At 39.3% G+C, this 19,428-nt stretch overlaps 2 protein-coding genes across 22 annotated transcripts in view; both read right to left on the bottom strand.

Annotated features, from left to right (window-relative positions):
* The window catches only part of NOS2 (nitric oxide synthase 2), a 32,872-nt gene extending 21,469 nt beyond the window's left edge, over positions 1-11,403 (bottom strand). The window contains exon 1 of the mRNA XM_063340903.1: positions 11,048-11,403. The gene's annotated coding sequence lies outside the window, so the exon portion shown is untranslated. The remainder of the gene's footprint in view (positions 1-11,047) is intronic.
* Positions 11,404-14,086: 2,683 nt separating this feature from the next.
* Positions 14,087-19,428, bottom strand: part of LYRM9 (LYR motif containing 9) — a 38,194-nt gene continuing 32,852 nt past the window's right edge. For 7 of the 21 annotated variants that reach the window (XM_063340929.1, XM_063340926.1, XM_063340927.1 and 4 more), the window contains 3 exons: positions 16,949-17,089; positions 16,157-16,249; positions 14,090-14,975 (listed from right to left, as the gene is read on the bottom strand). In XM_063340929.1, coding sequence (XP_063196999.1) covers positions 14,958-14,975; positions 16,157-16,249; positions 16,949-17,074 — 237 coding nt within the window. In that variant the 5' untranslated portion in view covers positions 17,075-17,089 and the 3' untranslated portion in view covers positions 14,090-14,957. Of the gene's footprint in view, positions 14,976-16,156; positions 16,250-16,948; positions 17,090-17,412; positions 17,552-19,428 lie in introns of all 21 variants that reach the window. The other 14 variants (XM_063340912.1, XM_063340910.1, XM_063340915.1 and 11 more) reach the window with 5 other exon arrangements.

Below are 19,428 nucleotides of genomic sequence, written 5' to 3'. Positions count from 1 at the left end.
GTATCAAGCCCATGCTTCTTTGCAGTCACTGCTCATGCATGTTCACACTCAGATTTTAAATTTTTTTTTTTTGTTTTTTTTTTTACATGATGCCCTTCCTCTCAGTAGAATTATCACTTGGCCTCCCTCTGTTTAAAATATTCCACACATCTAATCAGCAGGCAGAAATAACGTGCGAACTGTGTGACCCAATGCCATGCCCCAGACTTCTGCCTCGATTCTGATCCACGGCAGCTCCTCCCAAACCATGTTACCGGACAGTGGTAATTGCTCAAGTGTGACTAAATCCCCACATATCGCAAGGGTCAAATTGAAGGTGCTTGAACTCAAAGGAGACTTCAGAGTTCAAAGAACGAGGTTACACACTTCCTCGCATTTGCTGTTTTGTCAGCGTTTAAAAATTCTATTTGCATCTTTCCCTTTCTTATTAAATCTGACCTCTCTTTTCTACAGAGCATGGGGAATCTTAATGTCTAGTACTGTAAGGAAGAACTTATCTTAGTAGAAATTCAAGTGAATTCAGTTATGTCCAATGATTCCTAAGCTTTTATTACTTAGCCTCCTTATTTCCCTGTGCTTGAAGACTGCTAAAATCAAGGAAAGGCTACGTAGGGATTGGATATGAAAAATCGGATTCAGAATGAGCAGAAGAAAAGAAACATCTTTCCTTGTGAGAATTGTTTAAAGGATTGGCTGAGGTCCAGCCATTCAGGGAACTGCTTAATCACTCCAGTTTTTCAAACAGGACCTGCTCTTTTACTCACTGAAATCAATAATAAAACTCCCTCTGTAAAATAAGAACAAGACAGCACCACTGATTTCTTAGGTGGAGTCAGAGATTAACTAAACAAGCTCACTGTGCACTCCTTCTACAAACGTTCTACACTGCTCGGAAAGTTCCACCCTCAGAAAGCCAATTCCACACATATTTCCTATTTTTGCACAGCCACTTCTGCCTCTGCCACATGAAAACACAAGAACTAGTTGCTTTTCTTGCATTAACTTTGATGAAAGAGGTGCCCTTTCAGAGCAGTGTGTTTGACCTATTCAATGGCATTCTGACCATGCCGTCATTTCAAGTTAAATTTTGGGTTGTTTCTGAAACTGTGATGGCCTGTAGCCTCAACAATAATCTTTCTGCAATTTCATTCAAATCAAGTCACATTTTTTGTCTGACTGCAATATTCTGCGCCAGCTCAAGTTGTATTCTTAAAAATATTTAAAAAACAAGCTCTGTCTGTAAGATTGCTGCTCTGAGATCAGGACACTTTGAGTCTTCAAAGAGCTGTTACACTGAGGCAAAGCTGACAGTAACAAGGGCTGGTTTTCCTAACTTCACGTAACCCTAAAGAAATAAATGTTCAATTGCCACAACTTTTCATGAATTACTAGTGATTTTTTTCTAACTCCTTTTTCCTAACTAATCTATTTTCTAACTACGTGAGATGTCTCCATGATGACCTTTCAGAAACAGTGCATACAACATCACAAAATCAAACCATAACATTGCAGGCACCTGCAAACACTTGCTATCTTAGAAGACTTGTTAAGACCCATGCTCCTCCCTGTGATAGGGACGAAGTACTCCATGTGCATTTACAAACTGATGGCTCCATTCCTCATGCATTTCCTTTTCCTGAGGAAACTCCGCTTCCTGCTTTACCCCATTTGATTAACTTCACTGGCCGAACAGGAAATTTGGTCCCTAAAGTACCAGTAACAACCATTACAAAAGGACTGGAAGGGTCCCCACATGGCACCTGGTCCATCTCTCTGCCCCATCAACAAGACCAGCTGTAACTAAGGTATTTGTGAACCATCAGCAAACAATTACAAGTCAGCATGAGGGGCAGGACTCGGAACAAAAAAGCTGCCAAGTCCCCTGGCATGAGACACCCAAGAGTAAGATAACCGGTCAAAATGGAGTCAGCTCACAAAAGGTCGTTTACACCACGGAAATGGACTCATCCATGTCAGTGAAATGCTCACTACTTCTTTCATATTTGACCACTCTGTGGTACAAATAACTTAAGTCATTTGGTCCACTAAGAACATTCATTCACTTTCTGTTCCTATTCTGGGCTGAAGTGCTGGTTTTTCTACACGCTATGAGACTTCGTTCACATTTTCCAGCTTGCCATCACCTAACTGCAGAAGAGACATCATTTCTCTGGCAAGACTTCAGTGTGTGTTACATACTCAAAAAAGTTATTTTAAGACAAGTATTCTCTCTTTGTTTGTGCTGTATCAAATGCCTGGTGTGATGGGCACTGAGCCATGGGAAAGCCACTCTGGACTTTCTCAACTCAAAGGTAAATAAATACACAACTAATGACAACGGTGAGGGTTTGTGTCACAGACTGGGTGCCAGGCCACCCGGGGACAGTATCTACAATCTCAGTTTGCTAGCAACTTTGCACTTCTCATCCAAAAATGTTACCTGCAAAAAATGTATTTTTAGTTCCCAAATTCCTACACTAAATACCAAACGTAACGGAAATGGAAGGGAAAGCTTGGGATACATGGGTTGTGAGGAATCCAGGAGTTGTACAATAAGAACTTTTCAAAGGTTATAGGTGACCCACTCCTGTTGGTCTTATTTTTCAGTGCTTGCTAATCTCATGTGGGTACGTTTCAGAGTCATTGTCCTTAAAGCTCTTCTGAGTGGAGTATGGCGAAAGCTTTCCGCACTAAAGGACGGAGATGGAAACAATGACAACTGCATATGCATCTCACACTTGGAGAATTACACAATGATACAGACTAGAAATTTCCACTCTCTCACCCTCCACTTCTTTAAGCGTCTAATGGAGACATGAAAAATGAACCTGATAGCTTCTATAAAAATGCAAGATTACAACTTTATCAGTTTGCTACATTTACAAGGCGAAAAAAATGTAAAAGTAATTCTAAGGACACTTTCTTTCCTTATGACATTCCACACCTAAACACACAAAAACACTGGTCCATGGAAGCCAACTCCCAGGCACTGTATGTCTTAAAATGAAGATTTATGCAATTAAACAATAGAGCTTCTCACCAATTCTTCCTGCCTTTATGCTCTGGAACCCCAATACATTCACTGTTTTTATTGGAAGCTTCTGGTAGTTTCTGACAAAGAAAGACAGAGTTAATAACACTAGTTAACTACCATTAAAAAAGGTGTTCCCAAATATCTCCTCATATTGGCTACTGTTAACATCTTCCTTTACACTGGTTTGGTTTTTCATTTCCCAAAGAAAATTTGTTTGGTTTGAATATTCCCTCAAACTTTGCAAGAAGGCAAAACTATTTCTTCAGTTTAGTGTTTTGATTACTTACTGTACCTGTAAGGATTTTAACATATTTACCATTAACTGTAGCATCTTATTCACTGGCTTCTTTGTTATTTTGAAGTGTTCTTTATAAATTGTGGGTAACAACTTTCTACCAAAAGCAAAATAAAAGACTCAGGTCTAGGCACTGTAAGATATGCAAATACAAGTAGGATCCCAAATCTACTGTCCAGACTCCTTTCTAGTTGCTGCAGATTTAAGGTATATTAAAAGCAGCAGTTCAGCGTGAAAAGTGTAACATTTAGTTTGCCATCTCCTGATCTAGACAGTGTACGACTGCACGTCAAATGATGACAGGGTGGAAAATTTCATAATGTGAACATTTTAAGGACGAAAATGAAAGTTCAGGAGAGCGTTAAGTTTACAGCGCTGTGCCGGTAAACCCATCCCTTCCTGCCTGTGAGTTGTAAGAGTTAGGTCAAATTCGGAAATGGAGTAATAACAAAACCCCCGCAATCAGCCACCCTTTTCAGAATTCCCGTGTGTGCATATTACAGGCATTGCCGAGGAAGCAAAGGAGGGACGAAGCACCCAGACAACCAACACCCGGATTTCCCTGTGCCTGGCTGCACGTCGGCTCCAGCAGAAGGGACCTGGGAAAAGTGCTGGGGCTCAGCAGCCCCGGCCCCCCCAGCCCCCCTGGCCAGCTGCTGGCAGGAGAGCACAAAAAAGGAAAGCAGCAATTAGCAGTTAATTGGGCACAAATCCCAGTGTCCTGCGTGCAGCTGTCTGCGGGGCTGGGTGCCCTACACTCCTTGACACAATTTCATTATATTTAGCCCACCGAAGATGTCACTGTCCGGAGCGTAAGGAAAAGCTGGCATGCGGATAGGGAAAACGTACAGAACAGAGCATGTCATCGCTGGTCCTGCAATGCACACACGTCACAGCCGAACGCAAAGACAGATGACACTAAGATTATCATGTGCAATCTTTTTTTTTTTTTTTTTTTGCTTGAGAAATAACAGTGAACTACAGAATTGCAAACGTGTTCTCATTTAGTAAAAGCACGGTCCGAAGAAAAAAACTCCAATTTAAGTAACAGAGCACTGGCTGAAGTCAGTAGGATTCATAATTTCTAACCAAGTTCAGGTAATACAAGAGATTTAAATACTGGTTTCCTAAAAACAATCCATTAATTTCTGGACTAAGATGAAGAACCAAATATTGAAGTATAAAAGTAACTTAAGTTCTGAAAGTTAAAAACACCTTAAACAGAAGGGAACAGAAGACAAAATTCAGCCCAAGAAATCATGAGGACTATTTCTATATGGTATAACTGCATTCTGTATTTCTGTACTGATTTTCATCCAAAGATATTAAAATATCACTAAAACATATACAAAATTATGATCTCACAGCACAGTCCCTAACCGCAATGTAAAGGAACACACAGCCAATTGTTGCAGTATCTTTTATGGGAATATGCTAGAAATATCAATAAAACAATGCACTTCCATAGAAGCTGCTCCAAAAGCAGTGAAGTTGACTGGAGAATGATATAGTTCTGGAGGCTGATAAAGTCCTTGAGTAGGGCATAAGTGTCTGTTTTCATGGAAGGTGGAGCATGTTGTTCAGCTTAACAGGACTAGAAAACTTACCTGCAATTCACACCAAGTAAACGTTTAAAGTTATTTTGTGCAATGATGAGGGCTCTTACTCCAGTGTTCCATCACTGACTTCTGAAATGGGGGGTTTTTGCTTTCTTACTTTTTACATAACTTCCTCCTAAATGACTGATTCCACGTGTTTATATTACGCTTAGTGTAATTACAAAATATGGTCCACGATTTGCATGAAATATGAACAAAGACTCTTTTCTTCAGTTTAATGAGCTCTGAAAAAGTTATTAAGTCTATTGGGAAGTCTACCAAAATCCCCAGAGCCTGAAGTTTGCACATAACGCAGTCTATTTCCACCACATTCTCTTTTGGAAGCACATAGGCATAATATTATGATAATGAAAATCATATTTCTGCTTAAAACTAAAAAGGGTAACATACACTCAGAATAACCTCAGATGCAAACAGAGGCAACAGTGCTCCATTCTGGATTAAGGAAGTAGGAAGTTAAACCAGTAGAAAGCTATCGGTGATCTTTATCAGGAAATAATCACTAAACATGCTCTGAAGTCCCCCCCTTTTTTTTTTTCCTCACAGCACAATCTTTTCATTACCATTCCCTTGGTTACAGTGATTCCTTTCTCTCTTTCCTTTGGGGATGGTGTCAAGGTCTTTACCTCTGGAGCTCTGACCAACTGGAAAGCATGTTTTCTCACTAATCCTCCCATCAGCCTTTCCCACAAAACCTCTGATGCGCACAACTGCAAAATTGTCCTCGTCATCCTCTACTGAGCCGAGAGACTACGCTTCTCATTCTTCTCAATTTCCCTCACCCAACCTATCTCCACATTTGAGTGCCTTCCTGACTGGCACGTTAAAGCTGTGTGCTGCTGCGCACATTTTGAAAAGATACCGACCATCATTTCTTTGACTTGGGTCAACGGAAATTGGTCTTAGGCACAAGTTCAGTCACTGGTTGAGTTTCGCTCCCAAAGCAAGCGTTTGTATTCACTGCAGTACTGCATCCCACTCTGAAAACTCTGACAGGGACCAACTGCGACAGCCAGAAGGATGGATTATCATCCATCCAGCTCTGTATTTCCTCACTGACGGACAATCATGAAGCTGAATTTGAAGGGGACAAAATCATGAGAAAATAAGAGCATACTCATAACTCATTTTGTTTTCTGAAAGTGTACTGCTTCCTTATTTATGCCACTAAACCACGTGCTTTCTTTATGAAGCAATTAGGAGATATCTTCCTTCCATAAAAGCCTGTAATGTTGGTTGGCTGAAGAATGCTCAAATGGGTTCACAAGACATTACTACGTCCTTATCCAAACAGAGGGCACTCCCCTGAACTCTACGTCTGCAGCAGTTGCAACTGCTGGAGCAGCTGATCTGACTAACACTCAGAAAGAATCATTGGGCATCTTGGTCATTTGCTCCAAAAGCCTCAAAATGGCTCCACTAAACAGTCCACATCAAATAAAAAGAAACTATTTCAAGCTACCTGATCTGCATATTTACTACGTCGTTCTTTCTACCAAGTCATACTTCCACACAAATCTCTGGATTTTTTCTCTCCCTAATTGATTTCTTCTAAACAACCAGCAGAGAACTTTGTTCAAAAATTGCCTAATATTTCCACGTCAATACTGTCCTCGCTGCTTATCTGTTTGACAAGAAAAGGGATTAAATGCATGGGTAGATCAAGAAGAAAACAGCCACAGGAACATTCCCCACATCTAGAAATGCTAAATCTCACTCTGCTGATCACATGATTGATCAGCCTTTTGTACCCACCCTGGCTGTGGTTTTGCACTGCTGTTAAGGCCACAAATAAGTCTTCTCTAATGAAGCAGTATTCTCAAAAACATCAGATCTGGAAATAGGTGTCTGAGACCGGCTCTGCACAGCCTTGTTGTTCAGTGGTCGACAATCCATCCTCACAGATTGCCTGTGCAATGCAAAGCACTCCTTTTTATAGCCATGCTTATTTCTTTGGGTCAACCTGGTTTGACAGACTTAAATTTATTCAGAAGCCTTTTAAAAATTTTAGTTTTGGGACAGTCTACCATGAACCATGATATAATCTCCATATAAAGCCTGGCATTCATTATGCAAGCATCTTAAATACGTCATCTACTGCTTTCTGGAATGAAAGATTTTCTTTGATTCTCTGGGTCCAGGTATTTACTGCTACTAAGAGCCAAGGTGAAAAATCTGATAGAAACTGTTATATTTGGGCTTGGAAAAGGAGATGGTGGTGTTCTGTAAGCTTCTAAATTTAAATTTTTTAATCCATGTGGAATCTGTCCTTTTTTTTCTAATTAAAATTAGCAGTGAAGCCTTCCTGCATCAGTACCCCAGTAAATAAAAAGTATTCCCTCCCACTACTACCTGCAACAGAAGTGCGTGTAGGTAATGAGTTCATTTGCCCTCACATCAGTCTCTCCCCTGCTACATACAGTGCGTGAGAGCTCTCTGCTAGAAAGGGAAAATAACTTGCAAGCCCTAATTACAAGATTGCTCTGTCCGTATCTTTGTGTTTTGTTGAAACATACAGGACTATTGAAACAACTTCAATAAAACTCATGTTCTTATCTTTATTGCTGACCTGGAAGGCTCTAACTTTTCCTTTATACCAGCCTTCACCTACTCTTATTTTTTTCTGCAGGCTCAAGCAGAAAAAGCAGGTGCTGTCCATTGTTTCCTGGATGGAAACAGGGCTTTTCTCAGGATGTTTTATCGCTCTGCTTTATCTTTAGGAGTCTTTTTACTGCTTAAGTTCTTTTAAAGCCTTCTCGTAAAGCACTAAAGTTAGACCAGCCGGTGCCTAAGCCTGTACTACTTTTAATGTCTGCAAAAATGGCATAACATTTTCAAAACTTTCAGTGAAATTACCTTCCCTCTGTTAGTGTTAGGAAAAAAAGCTAGTGCTAGAGGTTATGTGGTGATGAGCTTACAACTCCTTTACTAGCAGCTACCTACTTTCCCCCACCAAAAAAGACAATTTCCATGGCACATTCTTTGGCATGTTCAGAGTATTTTTAGTCGATTTTCAGTGATTTTGAGATGCAAGTCCAGCTAAATACTTATACATTGAAATACAGACAATTTACCCTGTCAGAGGGCAGGGATTGGCTCTTCATCTCTTAAGTTTCATAATACACACTGGACGCCTTTTCATTGCATTTAATCAATTACAAATTACCAGACTTGGTATAGTGTTGTTATATTACAGTTGTTTACTCTCGTCTTGCCCATGACAACCCAATTGTTAATTGCAGTTACAAGTATGCATCACTATGTAGACAGTGAACTGGACACCCCTCCGTGTAACCCAAATGGACAGGATGGAATAGGAAACAGCAGTCCAGAGCAGTGAGCTTATTTTCCTGAGCTTATACGGCAACACAGTGAAATGTGTACGACTATCAACAAGTACAATTTTTAAGGTCTCCCAAGTTAAGCACCGAAAACGCCATCTGAGAATTACTTTTGAACACCTTGAAAGCCTTTGAAAACTGCAACCTACTCTGTGAGACATTTCCAGCTAAGAGAGGACAAATTCTAGAGAGGTTTTCAGGGAGAGAAGCCTCCAAGACTCAACAGGTGTCTGCATTTTGTACTGTAAACTGCAGTTAAACACTCCATTTTGTGACCTCTAGAAAGAGCAGGAAAAAAACCAGAAAATAAAAGAGAAAGCAGCCCTTGCAGTTGCACAATTGTGGAAAACAAAATACTCTATTTTTAGGCATGAAAAAAATCACTCCTCAGGTTGGTGATTATCAGGGAGGTGTCGCCAGCAAATACAGCCTTAGCCTGCGTTTGCCAGCATGATATAATATTTTCCAGAAAACCAGCTTCTGTTTGGTGTTTGTGTTGAAACAGTTTTCCTTGTTCCTTGTTTCATACTGTCTGAGATACAGACGGTGGATGAATAACTACTGAGAAAATGAAAGTAAGGCCGAGAAACTCCCAGACCCTGCGTGATGCGACCTAACAGAGCATGAGTCAACCTGATCAGTTGCAAGAATTTATTGTCAATTCTCTACCTTTAAAAATCCAACTGTAGAGTGGCAGGAAATATCAAAACACTACCATGTTTAAACTTCTTTCAAGAAGGATACCAAAGAGTGTGCAAAAATAAGCTGTAATAATAAAAGGACATAAAGTGCGCTCATTTTTAAACAGACGAAGCTGAACCACAGCAGAAGGAAGCACACAGGTAATAAGGCAGCTCTATCTGATGTTGTGGGGCGGCAGCCGAAAGAGGTATGAGGTAGTGAAACACCCAAATAAAGCTGTCTCAGAAGTTACTGATTAAAGCATTCAAGTTAATCCTTTACAAAATGGACCATCACAGAATATGAAGGCAGATTCTTCTGGGGGAAAAGGCAGGCAGGTGGATAGTTACAGAACAGGGAAGTTCACTTCTTAGGCCTCTCGGTTCATAGGTAAGGACAACACACAGCAGTGCCAGAAGCGTCCCCGTCATACCCTGCTGCCGCACCTACGCGGGCAGCAATGCTCCCTGAAGTGTGCAATGGCCAGGACCTCTTGCACAGGTGGTAAATACAAACAACGCTAAGCTCTCAGCTGCAAGTGACAGATGCCTCCGTCTGCTTCTAAACCTTTAAAAACTATTTTAAATATTGAACACAATTATGAGGAATACAGAGAATATTCTTCAAAGAACAGGGTTTTTTTTTAAGTTAATGTGTCTGCCCTGATTAATCACGAGCTGAAAGGAGTATTTGATGACTAGTGTATACTTCAGTTAACACTATTTCATAAAACCTGGCTTGACAGAAGTATAAGATAAATTAATCAAATAATAGAAAAGCTGAAAGATGTGCCAGCTGGCTTGTGCTCAGGACAACACATACTGCCTCTGAGGAGCAGGGAAGTGCAGCAAAGTGACGGACCAAGCAGGCAGCGCAGCACAGTCTTACGCCATTTTCATGTGTTACCCACTTGCTTTAGAACACAGCTCTCGACAGAGACTACCCGCACATTTCAAATAAAGGGATGCTATCGTGGATGACAGAGGGACACTACACTGCGGAGCATAAAGCTCTAAAGGCTCCTTCTTATAGTTTAAGTTCAAGGACTCTTGTAATGGATGAATATTATGATGTTGAACGTGTAAGACACAGCCGCTGTGCTGTCTGTTCGCTTTGCATCTTATCAGAGCTTTATACGAGGGCACAATTTGTAATGCTAAATTAAAAGCTATTCACAAATAAGAAACTGTTTTCCTTAAGAAAAGATCACAGTGAATATTATTTGTTTCTCTCAAAAATAGCATGTATACTTGTTCTTTATAGTATTGCAGTAAAGATCACTTCCTTATGACATTTGAAAACGAACCAAACACCATAGATGGCTTTCTTTAGCATGAAATTCTTAAGCTCACGTGACTCCAAACAAAAAGCAATGCCTGTAACATAAGGAACCAAGTGAAAAAGAGTTTACAAAGTGCTAAAGCTAAAGAATGATATAAAGAATATTCAGTTATTGACAAATGGTGCTAAGCAAAGCCTGGCTTGGCATGGAAGTATTCTATTCAGTACCCACAGGGCTCAAATGACTTTCACTGGCAAGGGTGAACTGAAATCAGTAACAGCTCTGACATAAGAATGTGATCAGAAGTATATACATCTCTTTAACCATGCGAAGTGCAGAATACTATCCTATATTTTAGATAAACTACAAATTAACAATCTTTTCCATACCAAAACCTGGTATCAACATTTTTTTTTTTTTTAATGAGGCTCCAAGGCTGCTAATAACACAAGTATATCCTTTGTCTGTGGGCTTAAGAGCAAGAACCTACACGCTAAACAAAACACACCAACTAACCCACCAGTTAATTGCCATTATTGCAGTCTTTCTAGACATGTCACTTCCATATTCCTAACATACAGATTATTTCCACACAATTTCAGCTTTAAGTTCCTAATTTTATATATATAGAAAAGAAAGTACAGCATCGAATTTGGTTCCGTCCTTAGACTGAATGTTGGTAAGTCTATAAACTGGAGCTAGTGACTAAGAACTTTCTTCTCATTTTCCTTAGCTAAAATATGATCTAAATAATCTGTTTCTCCATACTTCAAGAATTAAAAGCATGATACCAACCTATTAAGCAGAAGTCTCCCAACTGTCTTTTCCTTGTTCTATTTTTTCTTTTGCATAACCGGCCTCCTGTGAAAACCTCCCTCTAGCTCAACTGACAGAGTTGTTTGTACACAACCTTTGAACAGTTAATTCCACTCAACTAATTGTGCAGGAGTACTTCAGAGAAGTTATTGACCAAGGTCTTACAGTAAACACGTGTGCAAAACTGTTGTTTCTAGAATGTAGTTATTACATTTGCGCAAACATAATGAAAACCCTCAGGCCAAGGAATGGGCAGGTGGTACTATTCCACACTAAAAGTGACGCTGGTAACTGAACGCTTACTATAGGAGTGCTTATCAGTGGGGCCAACAAAACCCAGGGCTTTAACATGACCTTCTGATGGGCCCTTAACCATTCAGTTCTTGCATATACCTATCAACAGCCCATTACTTACCAGAACTGGCATGATATACAAGTACAGAAATGGGTTCCTCATTTCAGTAAAAAGAAACTAAAACGTATTAATAGAATAGGCTTACCCCTTTTTATTGACATTATCCTTTGTTGCGTCAACAGTTTAATCACCTCTGTGAGCTTTTTTTCTTTTAAACTTTGCAATAGTAATTACAGTATACAACACAGTTCTCATTTATCTCCTCCCTATTACTTAATTTGCACCCAATGTCTTTAATTTCAGAGATTCTGGATGACTGAATATGGAAACACAGATGCACCAGTCTATTTGGTGCTGGTGTTTTCTTTGCAACTACCATCAGAGAGCCACGGAGGAGACTGACCAACAAAGCGCTCCCCGGTGAGCGGCAGGATTCGAGTCATGCCTGCGACTGTCAAAGTCTTCCCCGCAGTGGGCCCTGTTGGGGATACTAGCAGCTCATCTTAGCACCGTGGTGTTACCACCAAATGAAGCCATTGGTGGAACCAAGAACTGTTCTTCAGTGGCTGGGTGGCAGAGGCCTGCTCAAACAAAAGGTGACCCTGGATACTAAAGAAGAAAACTCAATTTACTGTATAAACTCCCTGGTCAAACAGGCTAGTGACTGGTAAATTAGAGCAACTCCAGGATTAAATGAATTCTAAGTAGAAGTTTTCTGGATAATAATTTTGGTCGAAAGTATTGAAGGTCTGCTTAAATCCCTTTTCAGAGTTCAGGTTCTCATCTACATCTAGGCTAATGTAACATCTCTAGTCTCAAATTATGCTGCTGAAAAAAGAATTTGTGTGATGTCTTGAAAACATAAAAGCCTCGGCCGTGCAGCTGAATGACTCTTCAGCCTAGTCATTACAGAAACATGCCTGTCAGATACTGGGGCTACTCTCAGTAGTACAAGGAAGTAAATAATTGTTTTCATTGTGTTTCCCTACCACCACAAAAATTATTTGTTCCATAACAGAGTAAATAAAGTTACCTTCACGTTATACTTCCATTCTATTATAAGGTTTGTTATTTTGAAAACCAGATTATATTCGTATTAAAAAAAAAAAAAAAAAAAAGACTCTGACATCTCATCATGCCCTACAACTGAATCACTGCTGTCAAAATATTTAGTCATGGTGTCTCCTGCCTCAGCAACCATGTTTCCCCTCTGCAGGCTACTAAGAACTGCATGCTCTACCAGCTTCCAAAGGCTAAAATTCACAGGTCCCAGTCCTACCATATCAGTTACATCTCTCATACCTTTGGTCTGATGTTCCCATATCTCAGCTGGCACCTCAGACATTTGGAGCTGCAGACATGCCACAGTTGCGCCTTCCAGCTCCTTGGTGCTTTCCCTCTTGAACTATCCATAAATTAAATAACAGGTATATAAATGATTTAGACACATGCGAGTATACTATTTAGTAATTGAAAAAAACATTGTCTCACACTACATCAGGCTATGGAGGGTTGTTGATCACACTACACTTAAAAGTTCAGGAAACTAGTATGTTTCCACACACTGTTAGTCCTACTGAGTCTTATCATTTTCACTATTGCACTGATACAAAGCTCAGTGCATCTCCATACTACAGACCAAATAGGTATAATAGAACTGGAGTACAGCATGGGTCCCCTGTTTGCAGTTCTTGATCAAAAGTAGCACATTCTGATATCTTCTCTCAAATGTACTTGAGCTTTTTTGTTACAGTGTTCAGTTTCACACTGAATGTTCCTTGTCAACTGCCAGGGTTGAAGTTTTCTATGCTCTACCTTGCACCAAATCATTTTGAAATTTTAAACCAGAATGGCTGCACTTTCAAAAAAACATATTTAAGTAGAAATGCAAGTGGTTTTCCTCACATGGAGAAGAAAAACTTACACCTACTTTGTTGAGAAACTCTATTACCTTCATGCTTTGTTATCTGCAATTAAGCAGAAGGATGGCCCCAGCATAATACCTGAGTATCTCTGAGGCGCCTGTCAGAAAAGGATTTGAGGAAGAGAATGAAGTAGGGTAGAGAGATAAGATGAGAGAGAACTGAATTAAGGAATATGTAGAACAAGAACAAAAGTTGAGGGTGTATAAGGTGATGTGAAAGGTGTAGGACTAGAGAGAGGAACAATACTGGCGATGGCAAAGGAAAGAATAACAGAGGGCAGGAATTCTTGAAGGGGAGGGTTTAAGGTTAGCAGAAACAATGATAATTTTTTGATACAATACTTTGTGGTACAAATATTTGTTTTCTGTCAAAGTCTTCTCAACTACTTTGAGGTAGGATTTTTTTTGTTTCCTCCATGGATGAATGAAAAAAAGGAAAACTGGAGCCTAGAAGAGATCCACGTTATCCCTTTAGTTCTATTTTGGCAGGTGAGGAAGCTCAACAATTTAGAAACAGTAAAAAAAATCCCAATCCCCGAATACAGTGGACTTCAGAGACGCAGCGCAGCATGCGCTGCCACCTGGAGGCAGAAAGTCCCAAGTACAGCTAAAAATAAAGGTCATGTTTCAAAAGGAAACTCTTTTACCCCTAAATTAATTTTATTTACGATCGCTAGTATTTCTATTGAATTTTCTCTGATGAAAATCTATTAAGGTAGTGAAAAGACGGTCTTTTTAAGAAGGACATGGACTCCCACTTTTAAAGGACGTTTATTACATGTTGGAAGAAGTTGTGAAGGCCATTATGTGTGTACAACATTACACATTTCAGTGATTATACTATTCAGTGCACAGAACCTGTATGAATGGCGTCTATTTTCACGAGAGTTTAGATATTAGGGTGACAGGCACCTATCTGCAAACAAGACAACCATTCAGTCTCACAATCCTTGTTCAAGCACAAACCTACAGAGTAGAATGAGGATGTCCCCGTAGCACGGATAAGCAAGTGGAAATACTGTAGTTCAAGTTTCAGATGGGCCGACAGTTCTTATGGGTGTGTCCTCCGCTCAGTAGCCTTTGCTTTTGTGTCTGCTACCAGATAAAAACCAGACCTGTGCTCTGGTGATACCTCTGCTTCCCTCTGAAAACAACCTACGGGCCTGACAGAAGAGAATCTGATCAAGAGAAGAGACATTTGCTCTGATCCTCAATGAGCATTTCTCAGGTTTGCAGGTTCCCAGCATAGAACTTCATGCTCAGATACTAGTTAAATACAAGTTAATGACTTGTACACCATTTTTACTCTCAGTAAGCTTTCCTGAGAAGCAATCTGCGTTATGCAAATCTTAGACAAGTTTAGGCTTTAAGCTAAAGTTTGTGATTATACAAGCTAATACTTTGAACCTAGACAGTGCCTTTTAATCAACTGACACAAATAGCTTCAGAAATATTAATTTAGCTTCATGACATCCCAATGAGATACAAATTATTGTATTTGTATTATCTAAGAGAAAACTCCAGGCAATAACTACAATATAATAGTGGGCTTGACTGCAAGTCCTCTAAGGATGTTTACCAATGACATTCTTGTCTTCATCATTCCTCTTCTACTTCTGTTTTTTATACTAAAAAAAAAGAAAAAAGCAAGAAACAGTTATCCGTGGGAACAGCAGTAACTAAAAGTAACAGTTAATACTGACAAGGACTTACAACCTTCTTCATGATCTACATAAAGTTATCTCAGTTTCCTTTAAGTTAGATTGAAATGTGATAGGCTTCCCCTCTACAACATAAAATAATGCTTCTTGGCAGGCACTGTTAATCCAATCCTCCTCTCGCACAGTTCAATTTCCAGTTTTCCATTGAAGCAGACTACAACCTCTGTATCAGAATCAGAATGAGCCTTTTCATAATTGTAAAGAGAATAAAATCAGATTCAGGCACAGACAGTTATTCACTAGGCTGTAACTGCTGGGATTTGGCTTCTGCTATAATTTTATAATCTATGACTAATCTGTGCTTGCTCCTGTAACACTTCTCATTTGGATTTCAAGGACTGGCAGAGAGAAGGACTTAACAGTCATTTAGTAAATTAAATCACAGATATTTAGAGCAAGCTGAACTTTTGACTTGTTTCATTATACTGAGAAATGCATGTTAACGTATCGTGCTCCCCAGCCAGATTTAAATCCAAGAAGTCCAGGTGACTCTCAGCTGTCTAACAGTAAATAGTCTTCAGTCTTTTACCCAAGAAACCAGTTTGAGTGGTATCTTTCAGTGCTGTGGTAGCAGAGAGGCATTTCCACTGGGTGACAACTATGGCACAAGTAAAGCAATTACCACAGTTTTGCCACTACGGCATCTAACCCTGATCTGCACAGCCACAGGCAAGATTGGAGAAAAAAATAAATTGTTCTGGGAGTTTATGTAAACTGACGAAGAGACAATAGATTCCTGTTAGGGAAGCAGCTGATGCATATCCACAAACTGTGGCTCGCAAAATACGGTAGTTTTTTTTCCTCTGTAACAGAGTTATACTAGCCACCACTGCTGAAATTTAATATAATTCTTCATGAAAACAAAGATTTATACAGAGACCAACTTAAAACATCATTGGTTCTAAAAAATACATGTAAGTTTATATCACCAAGAAAAATTTTTATACAAGAACTATCACAATCATAAATCCCTAGTGGCCAAGAACTTCCTTTCACCCAGGCATCCAGGACAATGGAACAGTTTGCGATGTTTCCTTCTTTGATCTGAACTGAGAGAGTGCAAAATTTAGACAACCTGATGCACTTACTTTATTCATGACCCAGTCAGCATCTTCAATGGCTCTCTTAATAATCTGCTGGATTCTCTCAGGATTGTCTTCATCTGCATGAACCTTGAAGCTCTGCAACATTCAAAGAGTTACACTAACTGACTGACAGCAACAGCTGTCAAAATAAGGATCACTTTAAAATCTCAAAAAAAAGAATTTGATACCAACAAACTGTTAATCTGAAAAGGGAAAAATATACTTTGTAGCACCTGGCTGTGCTATTTCCATAACAAGTCTTGTCAAATGTAATTTCATATTAAGTATTTTACACCTTTCATCAGCCAAAAAAACCCAGAGAACTTCAATTCTGGACAACAACTGAAACTGTTTGGTAGGTTAAAACTAGAAAAACATGGAACAGGTATATCAAAGGCATGAAATTACTTCCATATGAACAATTAGAATATATTTACCCAGACAGGGAGGAACATATTTACACTAAAAAATGACTGACAAGGAACCAGTAAGTGCCACCATCAAAGACGTGTTTAGGTGAGTAGGGAATGATTGTTCACTCTCTTGACTAACACAAGAATTAGAGATGAAATCCAAGGAAAATAATAGGTGGTTTCTGATTCAAAGCAAACAGGAAGAAATGCTCCTTCACATACTCCCAATATAATCCTTCAAATCCACTAATGTTTCGAGCTTGTAGAGGAATAATTTTTAAAGTGCCAGGAGTTAGAAGAAGCTGGTCCAAACTGAAGAGGGAGAAAAACAAAACCAAAACACCGCAGCACTGAATTCCACCAACAGAAATCTGTTTCTCACCTGCCTGACTGCATGTCTGTAATGCTGACGAATATTCTCTTCAGGAAGGTGCTTACAGCATCGAAGCAGGTAACGATACAACTGCAGAGAGTTCTGAACTAACTCAGCATTCGGTAGCGGGGCCATTATCAAGCTTTTTAGCTGTTGAAAATAAAAAACACAAAATACCTCATGAATTTTATGAAAAACACAGAAATAAAAGTGTAATGTAATTTTACAACAACGAAAACAGGGCCAGCAAATTAAGGTTTTAAGGTTTAGCAGCATAATTTGAAGAAACCTGAGACGAAAACACAATATGAAATGAATCAGAACTTGCTTAGTTTATGGACAGATGGGGGTTAGTGGTCATTGACCAAGGTATTAAAATACTAAAGCATGCAGTTCGTGCAAGATCACTTTACGATGGTAACATTAAGGTGTATTGCAATATTACATTTTTTCTACTTTAAGAAAATACCCACAGAGTAAGCTGCTATCAGCATACGAAGCAGTATCACAGCCTCAAGGGAGTTTTCTACTTGATAAACCATAATTCTTAGATGCATTCAAGCTTCCAGTGCTTTCCTTGAGCATCCATAAGAGTCCTTCCACGTGGTGACACTGCAGAACAAGGACGCTCATAATTGCTACAAGTGGTGTTGGAATTTAACAGTATTTCCTACTATTGTTGTTGTCTCAAAAATATCTTGTGAGCCAGCCTATGAATGTCAGGCTTTAACTTGAGATACCATGTATAAATATAGGAGAAGACAGGCAAAAATACTGTTAGGTTTGAAATTTTCCATATTTTTTTGGTAACAGCAACAGGAAAAGAACAAATCTAACAAGTTTCACCTCCAGAACTATACTTACATATTGTAACAATAAGTCCATCCAAGCTATATAAAGTGCTAATCGAATACTGTAAATGACTTGTCATTTAACAGATGGTTACCATCTGCAGAGAACTAAATTAACATTTGGGAAAAAGCACTTTTACATCATTACTCTTAAGAATAAAGATAATAAATAAGTAACGGAATAATGAAGTAGGTGTATGGCATTATTTTAGCACCCGTTATGATACTTACTCATCATTTAGAAGATTTTTTTCCTTTTTCTTAAGTAACTTAAGTCCTTCAGCCAAATTTATTGCAGAATAGAACAGCACAGCTATCACATGCCTGGGTTGTATATTTGTACAGACTAGCTCTTCTTGCAGTGCGGAAAATCTCCTCACTACGTACCCAGAAAATGCCCATCATAACGGGATAGGTACTATTGTAATCTGTATTTTCAGTAAAACAAAATTCCATTTCAGTCTGTAACTAGGGAGATATAAATTAGCATACGTCTATTGCAGTAACAAGAGCTATGCTGATTTACAGTAGCAGAGGACACTGGAAATCTTTAATATTTTAGGCACAAAAAGTATAATTTTCTTCATATAGAAGAATCAAAGAATTCTACGACAAAAACACTGAACGTGTCTTATTCTTGAGGGATAGGCCTCTACAACATTGTACTGTGGGTTTATGCTGTGAGTAAAGCAAAGTCATATCTGAGCACCTCATGGTGTTGGTTTTTTTTCTGTTCATTACTGGAAGATCAGGTGAAACCTATGCTATATTGATTTTTTTGAATCTAACTATCTTTTGTCAAAAGTAGCATCTTGTAAAACAAGAGGGAGCTGTTCCTATGGCAGAGCTTCTTCTCTACAGGAACTGTGTGACGAAAGAGCCCTGCAATATTAGCATTATTATCTGCATTGGAATTGTGCCCATACTCTTCAGCCAAGGACGCGGGCTCTATCACGGTAGGTATTATATATACATACGTATCTAATGAAGAAGTTTCTGCCACAAAGAACTTACAAGGCAGACTAATGACAAGTCATAAGACGAGGTAGAACAAGGCAGATGAGCCAAACAGGTGGGATGGGAATGGGGAGGAGGTGGCAGTAACAGGAGCCTGTTTTTGTGTAGACTAACAGAGCACACAATACAGCTCGCCACCTGCTCACTGGTACCAACAGCCCAGTTTTATAACACTAGTTTTTAAGGACCTGCAGAAACACTGTGAGTCACAGCTGATGGGTGCTATGGGGGCCCCTAAAAAGGCTCTGGTGACACGTCAGAAAAAGGTTTTCCAGTCTCCAAGGGAAAGAGCTGACTGTCTTAAGGAAGCACTTAACGGGGTTACTATCTCCGGAGCTGATGATGTAAGTTATTAAAACTAATTTTAAGATATACAATAGGCTTAATAGGTATAAACCTCTGAAGAACTATGTCAGGATCCCTCTCCTGCTTATTTATACTGACATCTTTCCTTACATCTGAAACAGGTTCTGTGTAGCTCATTTGTGACTTTACTCAGTCACTTTAGCAACACTTTCAACAAGCAAAGCCCTTTCCCCAAAGTATTAGATTTATGACAAAAATGATAGATTTATGACAAACGGTACTCCAAAATTAATGCTGATCACAGTGACTGACTCC

Source organism: Chroicocephalus ridibundus, chromosome 7 (genome assembly GCF_963924245.1).
Source record: "Chroicocephalus ridibundus chromosome 7, bChrRid1.1, whole genome shotgun sequence".
NCBI lineage: Eukaryota > Metazoa > Chordata > Aves > Charadriiformes > Laridae > Chroicocephalus > Chroicocephalus ridibundus.
The sequence above is the reverse complement of the archived record's forward strand: the minus strand, read 5'-3'. Positions and strand labels throughout refer to the sequence as shown.